This window comes from Lampetra planeri, chromosome 8 (genome assembly GCF_965212315.1).
Source record: "Lampetra planeri chromosome 8, kcLamPlan1.2.h2, whole genome shotgun sequence".
NCBI lineage: Eukaryota > Metazoa > Chordata > Hyperoartia > Petromyzontiformes > Petromyzontidae > Lampetra > Lampetra planeri.
The window spans coordinates 10,653,523-10,669,581 of NC_136114.1; the positions used below are offsets into that span (position 1 = coordinate 10,653,523).

A 16,059-nucleotide genomic window follows, 5' to 3' on the forward strand; every position below is an offset into this window, starting at 1 on the left:
GCATTGCCTTTTGTTTAACATCGTCATCATCTTCAGCTACGAACGTCCAATGTTCAGTGCAACGACGCGGCAGCTCAAAACGGCGCATGGAGCCCCTTGTGGCTACAGATGAACGTACGATACCACGACAACGTCTATGCGGCGACGTACTTGCTCGTTCGGATTCCCTCTCGGCGTACGGACACCAAGCCCTCAATCACCAAAGACTCCGTCACGTTCTCCCCGCTCGTATCTGCGGACGGGAATAAGACAACTCAATTTGAGCAACGCAAAGCATCTGCGAAACGACAAATCTGTGAAACTACGATTTTTGCAGTTGCCTAATCTCTGCAAACCTGGCAATTGTCTAGAAAAGGCCGTGACACAATGCTGGTCAGCAGTCCTGGCCAACAAAGTTTGATTTCCGGCCATATATAACCCCTTCCCATTCCAAGACGTCTGCAAGTTGCAAGGGTGGGTCTCGTTCATGGCTCAATCTCGGAACGCGCAAGTGATTAGCGTTAATTGTATTTAGAGAGGCGTAGCACTGCTATTTTTAAAGACATTGTCCTGTACTCACCGCAAAGAACTGTATGTAACGACACAACCACACTCTAGGATAGCTGGCGCCAAACTGTGTCACACGCCCTCCCGCTTGGCCTTTTACTTCTGATTCTGTTCCGATGACGTACGTTAACATGAGCATGCAGCGACATCCGAACCGGTCCTGGGCCTCCTCTTCACCAATCAGCACGGACCACAGTGGTGAATTATGGTCAAACAATCCCCACAATCTACAGTGTGGGGTCGTCTTCTTCCAGCGACAAGATTCACAAATCGTTGAAAATTATTATCATTACTGTATTATTGTTTCTTATTGTACTGCACAAAACGCACACTTGTAAATGCAAACACCATGAGCAGACATGGATATAACGAAGATCAAACTATGAGTAAACGCATATGCACCCTTGATGCAATGTCTAATCTTTTCAGCAATTTGTTTATTGCTGGGGTTGGATCATTTACACGATGTAAAAATGTCACGTGTTTTCGTGATTACAAAAGTAACGTCACGCGACAATGATGCCACTTTTCGTGGGAAAAGCGTAGGATGTGAAGTGACCGAAGTAACATCACGCTCAGTAACATATTCTAAGATCAATCTAAAACAATTTGTATTTTCATTTGTGAAATATATCTAGTCGAATTTTTTTGTTTTTTTCTACTTAAGAGTAAAATCCTGTAAACATCTCTGAAAAACACAGTAAAACCTTAGATTGCAAGTAACTTGGTCTGCGAGTGTTTTGCAAGACGAGCAATTTTTTTAAATAAATATTAATTTGATAAACGAGCGAGGTCTTGCAATATGAGTACTGTAGTACGTACAGTATACGCTTAGTCTGCCGAGCGTCACGTGATCACAACTGAGCCGATGGTTCTTCTCTCTCTCTCGCTGCGGGATTGTGGGTAATCGTATCCCATGCTCGGGTCTCAGTCGGCGTGCCTCACTCGTATAGCCAACATCCGTGCGAGCGTATACTGTTTACTATAGTGTTGTGACCACGAGTGTGTGCATAAAGCGTTTTTTTATTTTGTGTCCAAGTGTAGTGACTGTTCTTTAGTAACTGTACTGCAAGTGAAAGTCGTCCTACACAATAACCCTCCTTCTCCTCTCTCTCGTCTCCCTCACACCAGCCACGATAAAATTTAATTTATAAATTTGATTACTTTATATTAAATTCAAATCATGAAAATACAAAAAGTTATTTTGTATTAATAATTTTTATATGAATACAGTTGTTTTGGGTTGTGGCACGAATCATCTGAGTTTCCATAATTTCGTAAGGGGAAATTCGCTTTGATATACGAGTGTTTTGGATTACGAACACGTTTCTGGAACGAAATATGCTCACAATCCAAGGTTTTACTGTACCTTGTCGGAGACAGTATTTTATGAATTCGAATTAAAAGCCAAGCAGTAATTTTTGTAAGCTTTTTTTTCCAACAAATAAATATTTTGCTATGCTTTTGCTAAGATGTGGTGAGGGGAGAACATTCGGTCTCACCTTTACCGATGTAGACCATTCCATATTCGCGCCCGGCAGGAGCCTTGTACTCCACAACGAAGCACACCTCCTTCCCGATCAACTTCTTCCGCAAGAACTCGCGTGCTGGGAAAGCCCACGGCTGTTGGGCGCAGCAATAAAACAACAATGATGGGGGGAGGTCAGACCCAATTGCAAACACCAGTCCCCACTATCGACGACAAGCAGTCCGGATGGAAAATGTGCACTTAAGGTTGTGCCACTGCAATCCTACATTTTTCAGCTGAATATTTCCAGTACGAATCAAATGGAAAAAAGCCGTTTAAGTATTAAAGGCTGCCACGTCTACACACTTCTTTTTCTTGTGGCTGATGTTGATGTAGAGCAGTGTTCTTCATTGCAAGGCCCGCAGGCTACTAGCAGGCCCCTGGTGGCCTTTAGTGCGGCCCGTGACAATACACAAATGTGAAAACACCTCATCATGCTGTCAAACCCAATGGTTTGAAATGTGTGGCAGCCCTCACACCGACGTCTTATCGGCAAAAATGCCCCCCCTCTAAAATGAGTGAAGAATACTGATGCATAGCAACAACTAACATCTTACATTTGGATGATTGAGCCAGATAACGGGGTCAGGAGTAGCGGGAGTACGTATTGCTGAGATGCCTCGTTCATATTTGTGAATCGAGCAACGAGTTGTTATACATGTTCTATGGTCTGTTCTGGAATGATATACAACACAACCGCGGAAGACCTAGGTTCGTTTAAGTTACAATTATGCATGACATACATTCAGTACCTTCATGATAGAAATAAAACGACAGTGACAACTTGTTGCCACTGTGGAGCAAAGGAGCAACTTCAGCGGGGGATGAACTTGAGATTAAATGAAATGTAACTTATTCAAGGCTTTATTCCATGAAACATCCAAGGAGGACATGGAAAAACATCTTTAAAATTCAGTTTGCCTACGGCCATAATGTCCTGCTGCCAAATGCTGTTCCTGTTGGACACGAGTTTTTACCATGCACATGGGAAAAAAGACGTGTTTACAGCAGCTGCTGCTATACACGTGGCAGCAGACGAGCCACACTTGCACATGCTCAAAGCAAACGCAGGCCGGTCAAATGGAAACACCAGCCATCTCCTGCAGCCCCAAAGTGCCCCCACCTATAAAGTTACACACGTGTTAGTCCGAAGCCAAAAATGAAAACACATCTGCAGAACGCACATTGCATCAACAACAAATTGTTTGGCAACTGACAAACGCGTTGAGTATCGAAAGAGGACGGGGGGGGGGGCGGGAAATAGGTAAATTTTTGTTTCATTCACGTACTTGCTTTAGCCCCAAAAATCTTGAGTTACAAAATTCGCAAGTGACAAGTGAAAAGCGAAATCTACTTTCGGAGCAATAAAATTCGTGTTACAAAATTGGCCCTCTCAGACGCAGCTCCGTGACAGTCAACGGCATCATCCACCAAGCCCGGACACAAATGCTTCAGTGGGTAAAGGTACAGTCCTGCAATTTCTTGCTCATGCCACATCTGGTGGAAGGACCTCCCTCTAAAGAGAACTCAAGAAAGCCCGCCTCTAGAAGGCATTTATACTATTTGGCTATTTGCCACACATTTTCCAGTTGCCACGTATCCAGGAAGTGGGGGTTACCCACACTTTACCACACCACACACAATGCACTCGGTGGACAGAAGCGGAAGGGATTTAAGAAACGTGCCCATACTTTCGGTGTTCATATATACAAGTAGAGTATCTGTGGTTTTTCACACCTGATGATTGCTTGTGTTGCAATCGAAACGTCGTGAGAATTGTATTGTTTTATTTTTATTATTTTATTATTTCCCTTCTACGTGACTTTACCGAAACAACCGAGAATATTCTGATTCTCTCTCTCGGTGTAATTCCATACATGCTCTGTTGCACTCCTTTCAGCTTTTGTTTCATATACTTTGTTCAATGTCCAAGCTTCTGATCCATATTTCAGTGGGAAATATGGACCAAAAAAAAAATCTTATTTACGAGACAAATTTATTGACGGCAGACCCGGGATTAAAATGACAAAAATAAGGAGGCGGACGAAAACAGATTGCAGTGATTTTGGAAAGTTCACCACAAGAATAAAAAGCAACTCACCAAAAGTTAAAAGTAAATGACAAGAGGCCATACTTTTAAATTCATGGGCTTGTTATAATTACGTAAACAATGACACAAATATGCTTTTAAAAGAAAAACAATGAACTCATAACTTTTTAGGCTTCGACTCTTTTGGGAAATAATTAACAGGAATTATTTCAGATTTTCTTGTGGCTGGATGACGAAATTCCCAGCAAATGCAAGGCGTGTTTGTTGTCCTTCACCCGCACCTTCAATTAGCACGGTTGGCTACATACGGTGCGGAAGAAGTTCAACACACATACACACTTCGTTAAGCATCCCCCCCCCTAAGGCAGTGGGTAAGTTTTGGAGTGACTGATTGGCAGGGAATGTGCTTTTATAGAGTGCTGGCATTCATATTATGTTTTGTATATATGTATGCATGTGTTCGCATGTAACCTACATGATGCAGACAGCACCGATTAAAATTCATCAGCATTCTCATTACGAGGGACGTGTTAAACAACAGTTCAACAGAGTTAAATTGGTCAACTCATAAAACCTATACACTGTAGCGGGTCACGAGGAATGCAGTATGGGGGAAACCATGATACAGCCAAACGTAAGAGCCAACAGCAATGATTCAAAATTACATGTTTTCACTTCTCAGACATCAGTGCTCGATCTGCACGTTTGAAGTTTGTACTCGGGCGCATTTTGTGGAGTTTGGCGAACCGTAAGCGACTCGCGTCACATCTCAAACATTTGAAATGGCCACCTCCAGCAGCAGCTTTCCCTGTGAGCATAGGGTGACTCGGCACCAGGCCTGCAAACAAACATGAGTGTACGAGTAGGGGAGCGATGATTGCTAACTGGTATCCCAATTGCATAAAAAGTATGTATGTTCCGCACCGTACGTAGCAAACTGTGGTAATCGGAGGTGCGAAAATGCAAGTTATGTTTCCAATTTGTCAAATTTTGGACCATGACGCTGACACACAATGGGCCTACCCATTTTTAAATTATCCGAGAGGATCTTCAACGCCAACTGTGAAGCGGACAACTCGTAGTTGTATTTTATGGTTGATACACCCACAACAATAACCAGGGCAGCCACAGGGCATCAACCGCCAACCCACGCAACGAGCTCGGCGATCTCACTTCCGCCGAGCCACATCCACCATCACCACCACCCCACGCTTGATAAAGGCGCTCCCCTTTGGGTGCGAGCGGAGGCCCTGTGGCGCACCTCATCGGGGATGTCGCGGGCATCTGGCTGGCTGAGCGCAGCACGGCGGGCCAGGGCGGGCGCCCGCACGTTGCTCAGGTTGATCTGCCGCTCAGGCGGAGGACCCCCCCGGGGCTGCCCGCGGACGATGATCGCGCCGCCGGAGAGCACCTGCGATCCCGGGTGCACAGAGCAAGAAGAGGGCGCGCACAGACAACGCGTTCGCAAAGTTAACGAGTTCGTGGGGGGGCGGGGGGGGAAATCGCACCGCACAAGCAGATTGCGTCACGCTTTACAACACGCATTTTTTTTTGTCCCAGGATGTATTCAAATAGGGCAGTATGGAAGCCGGCAAGGGTAGCTTTCGGCTTTTGGATATTTGCAAACGGTTGTTTTTATGCTGGTTTGTGTCTCTGGGTTTTCATCGATTTGGCCGGTTTTTATTTGGGTCCTTCCGACCAACACCATTATATTAAAGTTGTGTCCATATTGGATCAGCTTTACGAGAGTTAGTGCCCGATCTTACGGACGGACAAAGTGAAAGCACGAATCTGCTTAACCTTGGTTAAAAAAGACGTTAAAAACACAACAGCGTGTAACCTTTCCTTCTCTTAAACAAAAGCTTAATTTGTTTGCAATAAGAGTCCCAGCTAATGACTCTTTGTCTGATCAATGTAAGCCTGAAAGCCTTCGATAGTCATTCAATTATCCACGTAGTTGCTAATAATGGCATATATCTCTTAATGGTGTTTAACACTTGTTTTGTAATGACTTGTTGGGTTAATACAGAAAGAGTCAACACTGAGCTAATCAACCAAGTCGTGCATTCAAGATTTCTAACCCCGTTCAATTCACAACAATCGTGAATTAAAGTTAACTAGATTCTGAATCAAACTTAGTGGAAATTCCTTTGTAAGGAGTACATTGGGTACTGAAAGTAATGTCTTCAAATGTTGCTCATAAATTGCCCATCCGGAGCAAGGTGTACAATGAGTCTTGCTCTGTGAATAGCGGGATAAGTGGCGCTTCATCGAATTCTGCTAACGACGATTCAATTTACGCATTATTTTTGTGGGTGACGTTTTCATTCAGCAGCCCTAAACAAAGTGTTCCCCTTTTGTTTAAAGTTCACCACCACTAGTTATGCATTACACTTGCGACAGGAAGATCTTTGTAACCAGATAAAACACCGTTGAGCCCCCATACTACGTTGGTCTCTTTCGTAAGGGTTGAGTTTTTAATAATTGACAGAACCATTGGGAAAAAAGTTTCTACGTTACAACATTTTCTTCACCTCATTCAACTCTACTATCTGAAAATTCCTAAACGGTCTTTCATCGATATTTTACTTCACTGCACACCACAAACCAAACAGTATACTCCATATAGCCTATTGCAATGCTGTATTACATAACATTACAAACGTCCAAGTTTCTTTGGCACTGTGGAACAGTAGGCAAAAACACCCTCTCTAGTCGAGTCCCTTTCGCCAGCAGTAGCGTGAGTAGGCAATTGCAGAGCTGCGCCTTTTGTTTTTGCTCTGAACCCATACAAAATGTAGAACTGTACTTGACCACTGTTATATATTTGTAATTACGTTTTAGTATATTGTTTACACACTACACGTAACTATGTGTGATGTGAGAGTACACAAGGCAGTCGTTGTAAGATGTCAACTACCTCGCCTGATACACAGGAGGTCGTGGGTTCGATCACGACCCTGACGCCTGCTTGTTATGGATTTATATTTGGAATCTGTGGTGTTTCTCTCCCCGTAGTGGCGTGGGTTTTTCTCCGGGTCCTTCGGTTTTTTTTTTGGGTCCCTCCACAGTTACAAATCAACGTGCGTTTAGGAGTAATTTGGCTGCTATAAACACATTTCCACGTGAATGCGTTTGCGCTTATCATTTGCGATAGTCAGGGTCGCTTCAGAAAAATAGATGCATTAAGCTCAGTGGGCCTTACCTGGTAAGGAAATAATAAAAGAGATAATTTACTTTAAACCGGGTCTGAGTTTAAACTATTTGTCGATTAACACGAGCCGGATGGCGGCCGGGGGGGGCAGCAAACTCAAGAAAAAAACTTTTTTCAAACCTTATAAACTCAAACGTAATATTCATCGTATGGGGGGCGATGAATACTTGTAATTCCAACACGTAGATGAAGGCATAATTGCGAGGTGAAAACATTTCATTAATCGTTAAAAGCAGAGTAGTGGCTTGGCACATGGGAGGGGAGACACGTCAATGGCGAGGAGCGATGGTGGCCAATGGCTCAGAACAGAGTTGGTGGTGAAGGGGCCCTTGCCAAAGTGGAGAAAAATATAGAATATCCATAAGAAGAGGAGACACGGGAACGATGAAATCTACAGCTTTGTAGCTATTATAGTGCCGGGAAGAAGATGTATATATTAGATCGCGACATTGCCGTGTCCACGTTGGCATTTCATCCAGCAGTGGATTTGCCCGCGGGCTTGGTGATAACGGGCGCCGCGTTTATTTAGACGCATTTACGGTAGTTTTTTTCTCAACTTAATCTCTACTTTATTGCTAACATATGCTGCAAACATTCGCGGTTTTGTTTCTTCTTAAAACCTTTATTGCGCCGAACGATGGTTAAACAAAAAAAATTTAGGAGGGAAAATGATTTTTTTTTAAACATTCGCTTCGACTTTATCAGCCAGTCGGCAAAGAGTTGGGCTAGGTGGTGGTGGGGAACGAGAGGCGATAACAACAAATCTCGTAACAAACAAAAAATGTTTAAATTATTGTCAAAATCTTTGCAACGTTGTGTGGATGTCAAAGGGGAAACGGAAACGCGTGGCGCACATGGCCCGGCCCAGACTCCCACTACCATCATCACTACCATCATCATCACCATCATCACCATCATCATCACCACTACCATCATCACTACCATCACCACCACCATCATCATCACTACCACCACCATCATCATCACGGGCAGCGGTAACAACCAAGACCCCCCACCCACCCACCCCCATTGACTCCCGTAGTGCCAACGTGTCCATACATCCCCCACCAGCCGGCGGGGCCTTCACTTCTTTACCCCCCCCCTCCTCTCTCTATACCCCTACAACTTAGTGGATGGGCTTATTTGTGTCGTGTGTTACTGCAAAGATAGTTGATTATTGTTGTTGTTGTTGGTGGTTAGGAGTTATAAGAGAATTGCACGAACGACTTCGTGGCGTGAAACGTGTCAAAAGTCAAAGCTTTTTTAAACCAAATAAATTTAAAAAAACCCACCCCCCGCTAAAAGAAACGCGACGAGTGTGGGCCGATTTAAAAAGAGTTTTCTTTTTTAAAACATTCACAGCGGACACACACACAGAGCTAGAGAGATAAAGAGAGAAATATTTCATGGCTGTGGCAAGACAGAGGAGGAGGAGGAAGGCCCTCCCGTTGGTAGCACGTGAGGTGGTGATGGTGGTGGTAGTGGCTTTGGTTGTTGTTTGAGGCTGAGCAAGGAGGGTCTCTTTGTCCGCCTCTCTCTCTCTAACCCTCTCTCTCTCTCTCACCTGCTTGACGATGCCGCGTTGTGAGACGGGTTGCGTGGGAGCCGCCATGGTTGTCTGTCTGGGGGGGTAGGGGGGGAACTTGGTGGTTGCCGAGCAAAGGAAGTGAAGGCCGCGGCAGTAGCAGCGCCACCACTGATCCACGCCGAGCCGAGCGCGTAACCACGTCCGGGACGGAGGTTACAGACGTGGCACCGCCTCGAACCCCGTCCATCACTTCCCCCCCCACCGCCGCCGCTACCGCCGCCTCCTCCCACAACGTGCTCGGCACGCCTCCCTCCCGGCCTGCTGTCTCCACTCTGCGCGTCACCGCAAGGATGATGGTGGTGGTGGTGGTGATGATGGTGGTCATGATGGTGGTGGTGGTAGTGGTGATGATGGTGGTGGTGGTGGTAGTGGTGAGGTGGTGGTGGTGGTGGTGATGGTGGTAGTGATGGTGGTGGTGATGGTGGTGGTGGTGATGGTGATGATGGTGATTATGATGGTGGTGCGTTATATGGGTGATGATGATGGTGGTGATGATGATGGTGGTGGTGGTGATGGTGGTGGTGGTGATGATGGTGGTGGTGATGATGGTGGTGGTGATGATGGTGGTGGTGGTGATGGTTTGGTGCGTTATATTGGTGGTGGTGGTGTTGACGTGGCTTTGGGGTGGGGGTAGCGGTTAGCGCGCTGAGCTACGAACTCGGCGACCCGAGTTCAATTCCCGCTCACGGCCAACACCGGTGGCGATTTGTCTGAATCGGTCCTGGGCACCCCCCCCCCTAGGTCGACTCGGCCTCAAATGAGCACACCGGGTGGCGATGTTGTGAGCCACTTCATGAATCCCAATGGACACTCATCCCCTCGTGTGCCTTAATAGGTGCTTGCTAACAGCACTTGCCTCTTAGGTCTGTGCAGGCTATACGGGCCACCTTTGACTTTGTTGAAACGTGGCTTCGGGGCACGGGATGCACGCTGCCACGAGAATGTGCGTCTGGGGGTCACGCCCCCCCCCCCCCTCGTTCACAGACCTAAACAAATCTGTGCATTAATAATCATCGTTTTTGAGTTAGATCGCGTTATTTATACATGTGTCGTAACCCTCCACCACCCGACACGGCCAATCAGCAAAAAAGTGTCACGTTGACAAAAGACAAATAGTTCACTGCTTTAGCCCACCGGTGTGTTGAAGCGTGAAACCACAACATTTGCAATTCGCCAGAATTGTGAATTGCCCGATGATGCTGGATGCAATTACCAGCGAAACGTCGTATTCAAAAACTGTAAATGTTGTGGTTTCACGCTTCAACACACCGATGGGCTAAAGTAGTGAACTATTTACAATAATTAGTTAATGTTGTGGTTTCACGCTTCAACACACCGATGGGCTAATGTAGTGAACTATTTGTCTTTTGTCAACGTGACACTTTTTTGCTGATTGGCCGTGTCGGGTGGTGGAGGCTTACGACACATTTATAAATAACGCGATCTAACCCAAAAACGTTGATTATGAATAATATTGGTCGCGAAAGCCTACGTGTTAAACAAATCTGTGCATCTACAACAAAAAGAATTATTAAAATGATAAGAACAGATGCTTCACTTGATCTTAGCCAAAAGGCCGAGGAAACGATGGGGGGGGGGAAGAATTACCAAATGTATCATGGGACCTTTTTTCCAGGACCAAAGTGTGAAACAATAGGTTTTACCCTTTCTGCCAATAGAACAGGTGTCAAGATGTTCAAACGCGTACTTGCTGTGAACCAGTACATGTGGTTAATGCACACTTGATTCCTTGTGATGGGTATCTATTTCGTCAGTTTAACACGTAGGCTTTCGACACCAATACAATCCGTATTAGAGGGTTGTTTTGGGGTTATATCGCGTAAATATAAATGTGTCGTTAAACCCGCCACCAATCGACACAGCCAATTAGTAAGGTTTGTCACCTAACATGCCTGATGATTGTGAATATAGGTGAGGCGACAGCCAGATTTGACTGTCGCCTGATGAAGCTAGTTGTAATTACTAGCGAAACGTCGTACTCAGATTGTAAATGTTGTGGCTTGGCTCTCCAACACACCGGTGTGCTGTACGAATAACGAATTGGCACGTTCTGTTTACGTGACAAACCTTACTAGTTGGCTGTGTCGGGTGGTGGCAGGTTTAACGGCATATATTTACACGATCTAACCCAAAAAAACCTGAAATATGGATGATATTTTTGTGGTTTGAACATCTTAATACCTGTTTTATTGCCCTAAAGGGTAACCCCTATTCTTATTTTTCGAATTGTAAAAGATGTTTGCATATTGTGAGTATAGGTCAGTAATTTAAAGCCACTGGGTAATAGCCAGAATGATTGAATTCACAGTACAGTATTTTACTCTTAAATTATTGTGAAAATCATTTATAGAAATCAGAACAACACAATCATGATTGATGGTGATCTTGACGTCGTCTTACTCATGAACTGAGAGGCAAAAGTTCTAACATCTCATGTGCTATGAAGTTGAGCCATTACCCGAAACGTTGCCTTTTTTTCCTTTTAAGGCGACATTGTTATTTAAAAAACGTGTTGAGTGTTGTTGTTAATTGTGATTGTATACCACTGCCAACGCAGCAGCAAAATCTTGTGCGGGAAAACTCACCGTACCAATTCAAGGTTGGGTATAACAGTGTTTTAAAATAAAAGCAAATGGTAAAATGTCATATCGTGAAGAATAGATATGCTGCATATAAGAACGATATATTTGATTATAACCGGCTGAGAGAGTCCATTCACACTTCAAGCCTCTTTCAAGTAAAATCTTGGACACAAAAGCCAATACCGTACACTCCAATTAAAGCTAAGCAGGCACATCCCTGCAAAGGCCTATTCATGATGGAATGGCCTCTTATGAGTCCAGTTCATCACGAAAACGCATTGATCATACGTTGAAGTAGGCTCTGAAACAACACTGTTTTGAGTCTGTTGCGAAACTGGCTTAGATCCAGGGATGAATCTCGAACATGAGCTGGTAGCGTGTTCCAGGTCGTTGAGCCAGAGACCCAGAAACTCCGCTGGCGGGTACAGCAGCAGGTCGCCGTGAGCCACGGATCGTAGTCGGAGTCGATTTGGGTCTGTTGAAGCTGGTACGCACTGATCGGCGAGATAGGACGGAGCAGATGGATGGAGACTCTTGTGGGCATAATTAGTCCGCGTTCCTGTATTTATTTAGGTGGCCAGTGCAGCTCATCGCGTATCAAAGCTCGTGATGGGATCATATTTCTGTTTCCTATCAGACGAGCTGCAGCATTTTACAACGACTGCAGTGGCCGCAGGTGAACGGAGCTGGCACAGCCGAAGATGGCTCATGCCAGTAAGTCCACGTGGCTGATGAATGCGTGGACGAGCACCATCGGAGTCTCCGCAGATAGGGCACGACGGACCGTGCGCAGTTGTCGAAGCTGGTAGAAGCACCGTCCAGTCAGGCGCCTAATGCGAATGTCAGTTCACTATAGACAAGGACAACAAGGCATGTTGCCTTGGGGGCCGTCCATAAATGATGTCACGCACCTGGAGGGGGAGGGGAGTCAGACATTTGTGACGATGTGTGACAAGGGGGGGGTGGGTTGAGAAATGGGACGTCATGTCAAAATGCGCAACTTTAAATAAATATAGACAACACGTTCTACTTAATTAAATAGACTTTTTAATAAATGTTTCCTCCAAACAACATCAGAGTGCAGCGCCACATTAAATACGCACTACAATGACAATAGTTTAAAGCGATTTGAAGCATGTTTTTTTTTTATTTTGGAAAGGGGGGGGGGCAGAACTTTGTGAGGTCATATTTGAGGGGGGTCTGACTTTTTGTGATGCCGTGTGACGAGGGGGGGGGGGGTCAAAAATCGTCCAAAATCGCGTGACGTCATTTATGGACGGCCCCTTGTCCGACACTGGGATGTCGCAGTTGTCTTTGTGGGTGGATAGGCTCACGTTTGACTCTAGACAGGTGATGGCGGGTCCCAAACACGATGAATTTAGTCTTTATCCAGTTAAGCTTCAGATGGTTTGATGTCATCCAGTTCCGTATGTCGTTGAGACACAATATGAGGCGTGGCACGTGTGAGACGTACGAGTCAGCTTTTGTATGGAAGTAAAGTTGTGTGTGTCGTCGGCATATGAATGCACGCCGATGCTATACCGGCGGGCGATGCCGATGGCATCAGCGGTGTTAAGTAGGAAGAGCACCGGGGCCAAGGACACGTCTCTGCAGCACACCGCACGTCACCGATGACCTGCGTGACAGGTTACCGGCAAAATTGACCCTTTGTATCCGACCTGTAATGAAGGACTCAATCCATGAAAGCACGGTACCTTGTATACCATCATCATTTCGAAGGCGGCTGACTAAGATGATATGATCAACCGTGTCAACAGCAGCAGACAGGTCAAGTAAGCAAATATGCGTGACTTCACCACGGTCAGCTGCCATGAGTGCGTTGTGGTTGACCTTGAAAACCTCCGCCCGCACTCTCTGGCTCATGAGCTCCATAGAGCCACCTGGCGATCGACTGACTTACTGTGGGACGCCCATTTATTCTGCTGGGTGGCCAGTGGCGGGAGTTATGAAACAAATTGATGACCCCAATGTTTCAACTGGGACGCCTGGAGATTACAGGACACGCTGATAATAAACATGTTAAAACAACATAGTATGGGTCGTATTATATACATTTTTTAAAATATACAGTTCAACAAATCTTATATTTTTTTAAAAACATGAAAGAGCAATACAAGTTTACACGCAACTTTAATGGTCAAGTGACATACATTGTGTGATTAAGAAGCAATTGCCCATTAAATCGTCATGAAAAACAGAGAGATGTAGATGCAATATTTTGTCAGATGTAGGAGAAAGCATAAAGCAAGTAGAAGGCGTTACCAGTGTACGCATCTAAATAACATTTTCCATAAACGTTGGTGATTATCATGCTCGTCAGCCTTCATATCAATTGCTGGATGAAGGCCATCTGTCCCCAAGCTATGGCAACCATTCATGGTCTTGAGATGCAACAATCCATCTCGCTCCACGGTCGACATCCTCCCAGGCGTGTTCTATCCCGTGGCTGCCACTCCACCGTTAATCACGATCACCATGAAGTCGTCATGCCTTGTCGCCACATGTCCTGGTTAAACCCAATTACTTCACGAACAGCTACTAAATTATGAAAAAATAAGAATAGGGTTTACCCTTTTTGGCAATAAAACAGGTATTAAGATGTTCAAACACCAAATAGAAATTCTAGATTTGAAGCTTTCGTGACTGCAAGGATTCATATTCTTAGGTTTTTTCGGTAAAGTCACGTAGGTAAAAAATAAAAATTAATGAAAGTAAAATAAAAATAAAATAAAAATCACAACGTTTCGGAGGCAACACAATCTTCCGTCTTCAGGTGGAACCGTCACAGCACGATAGCTGTATCAAGTGATACAGCTATCAACATCGCTCCACCTCATTGCTTGTGTAGTGACTTACTCAGAGACGCTAAAGCTTGGAGGCACTTATTTTATTTAACCGAGCACCCTTTGCACAATGCACACCCTACGCTGGTACGCACTCTTATGTGGCTCGTTTATACACAACTCTACGTGGGTTGCTAGCCTATACACAACACTCGCCATCTAACACTAACGGCGCTGAACCGAGACAGCCAACTACCGTCGAGCAGCGCAATGTCGAGTGGAGAGGGCAGAGATGACAGCGACGAGACGACAGCGACGATGGCGACGATCTTCAACAGCACGACGGGGATCCCACTCCATACGACAGCCCCGAGCTCTTGCTCAGGGCCTCCTTTTATGCTCCCTGCGTGGCCTCGCTCCGCCCCGGCCACGCCCCCTGTCTAGAACCTACCAGCGGGTTCCCAGGGCTTCCCCTCTGGTGTACCACCTGGCCTGCTGACGTCAGGGCTGCTGTAAGCTGCAGATCCCCTTCCCCGCCAGCAGCTGTTACATTACTTATTCTATGCCACTACACTTGTATCTGTGTGTATTATAAATTACCTGTTCATGCTTATTTTTTGTTATATGAGTTGGTGTTAGCACATTTGATCGGTGTGTACTGTATTGGTAAGAACAGTTATCATTTTATAGCCCCTTTTGTCAATCCACTTCAGCATGAAGATCTTCTCACAATGTCGGTTGTAGAGTGGTTTGACCAAACTGCACCATATATGAGTAGTGCAATATCAAAGATCATCCAGATGGATAAAAAAAATACTTTTCACACTTTAAATACGAAGCCCTGTTTAAAATCTAAACAAACTGCCCACAAAACTTGGAATGTTGGGCCAATAATGGCCCAACGATTCCAATTACATGGCAACGTTGGGTCAATGTGGCAGGATTACTGTGTTACGCGTATACTTGTTCCTAGGTATGAAATTTCGAATGATCCGAGGAAAAAAAGCCATTTCGGATTGATCCCAAAATGTGACGTCTCTAAAGCGACGTCACTTCAATTATATCATGCTTCTCCGTGATTTTCCCGCCAAATGTGACAATTTTTTACATATTTGATGTCACTGTCGCTTTAATTATTAAAATATGTTTCATACATTCAAATTATTGTTTTACGAATTGCACTTCATGTTAAAATTTGAAATACAATTATCGATATTTAGGATTATAGAAAGAATTTATATCAGTGCCTAAACAATGATGGTAACATTTTATCCATTTAACATTGGGCCCAACAATCCGATATCCAACAATATTTTAATCCAGAATTCACCCCAATGGTGTGAAGTGACAGCATTGCCACATGCATTACGAGGCTTGAATAAAATAACTCAATCTAGCATGACATGTCGAAAAAAAACACGCATAAAATTTTTAATGTCTTCATATCACACATATCGATTTTTTTTCAAAGCACTTGACTTTTATTTTACATTATGCTGTCTAAGAATATGTGCGTTAAAAGGGCATCGTTCATGCTTTTCGACGGATTCTGGACGTAAGTTGCAATAGCCAAGCTTACACCAGTAAATATTAAACTTTGGATCCAACCACTTGCCAACGTTAATCCAACGTTGAGATGTTTTACTGCATGCACCTTCCATTGGCCTCTCCCGTGCATATATATAAATTCTTACCGTAGTCTCATTGTCGAGAACATAAGTAACAA

The 16,059-nt window shown here is 44.7% G+C and overlaps 1 protein-coding gene and 1 pseudogene across 1 annotated transcript in view; both read right to left on the reverse strand.

Moving 5' to 3' along the window:
* SND1 (staphylococcal nuclease and tudor domain containing 1) overlaps positions 1 to 9,064 on the reverse strand; it is a 220,360-nt gene extending 211,296 nt beyond the window's left edge. The window contains exons 1-4 of the mRNA XM_078596968.1: positions 8,903 to 9,064; positions 5,386 to 5,535; positions 2,049 to 2,169; positions 151 to 232 (exon numbers count right to left, since the gene is read on the reverse strand). Of these exons, the coding sequence (XP_078453094.1) occupies positions 151 to 232; positions 2,049 to 2,169; positions 5,386 to 5,535; positions 8,903 to 8,950 (401 nt within the window). The 5' untranslated portion in view covers positions 8,951 to 9,064. The remainder of the gene's footprint in view (positions 1 to 150; positions 233 to 2,048; positions 2,170 to 5,385; positions 5,536 to 8,902) is intronic.
* A 1,334-nt stretch (positions 9,065 to 10,398) lies between these two features.
* On the reverse strand, positions 10,399 to 10,515 carry LOC144720485 (U2 spliceosomal RNA; annotated as a pseudogene).
* Between the last annotated feature and the right edge of the window lie 5,544 nt (positions 10,516 to 16,059).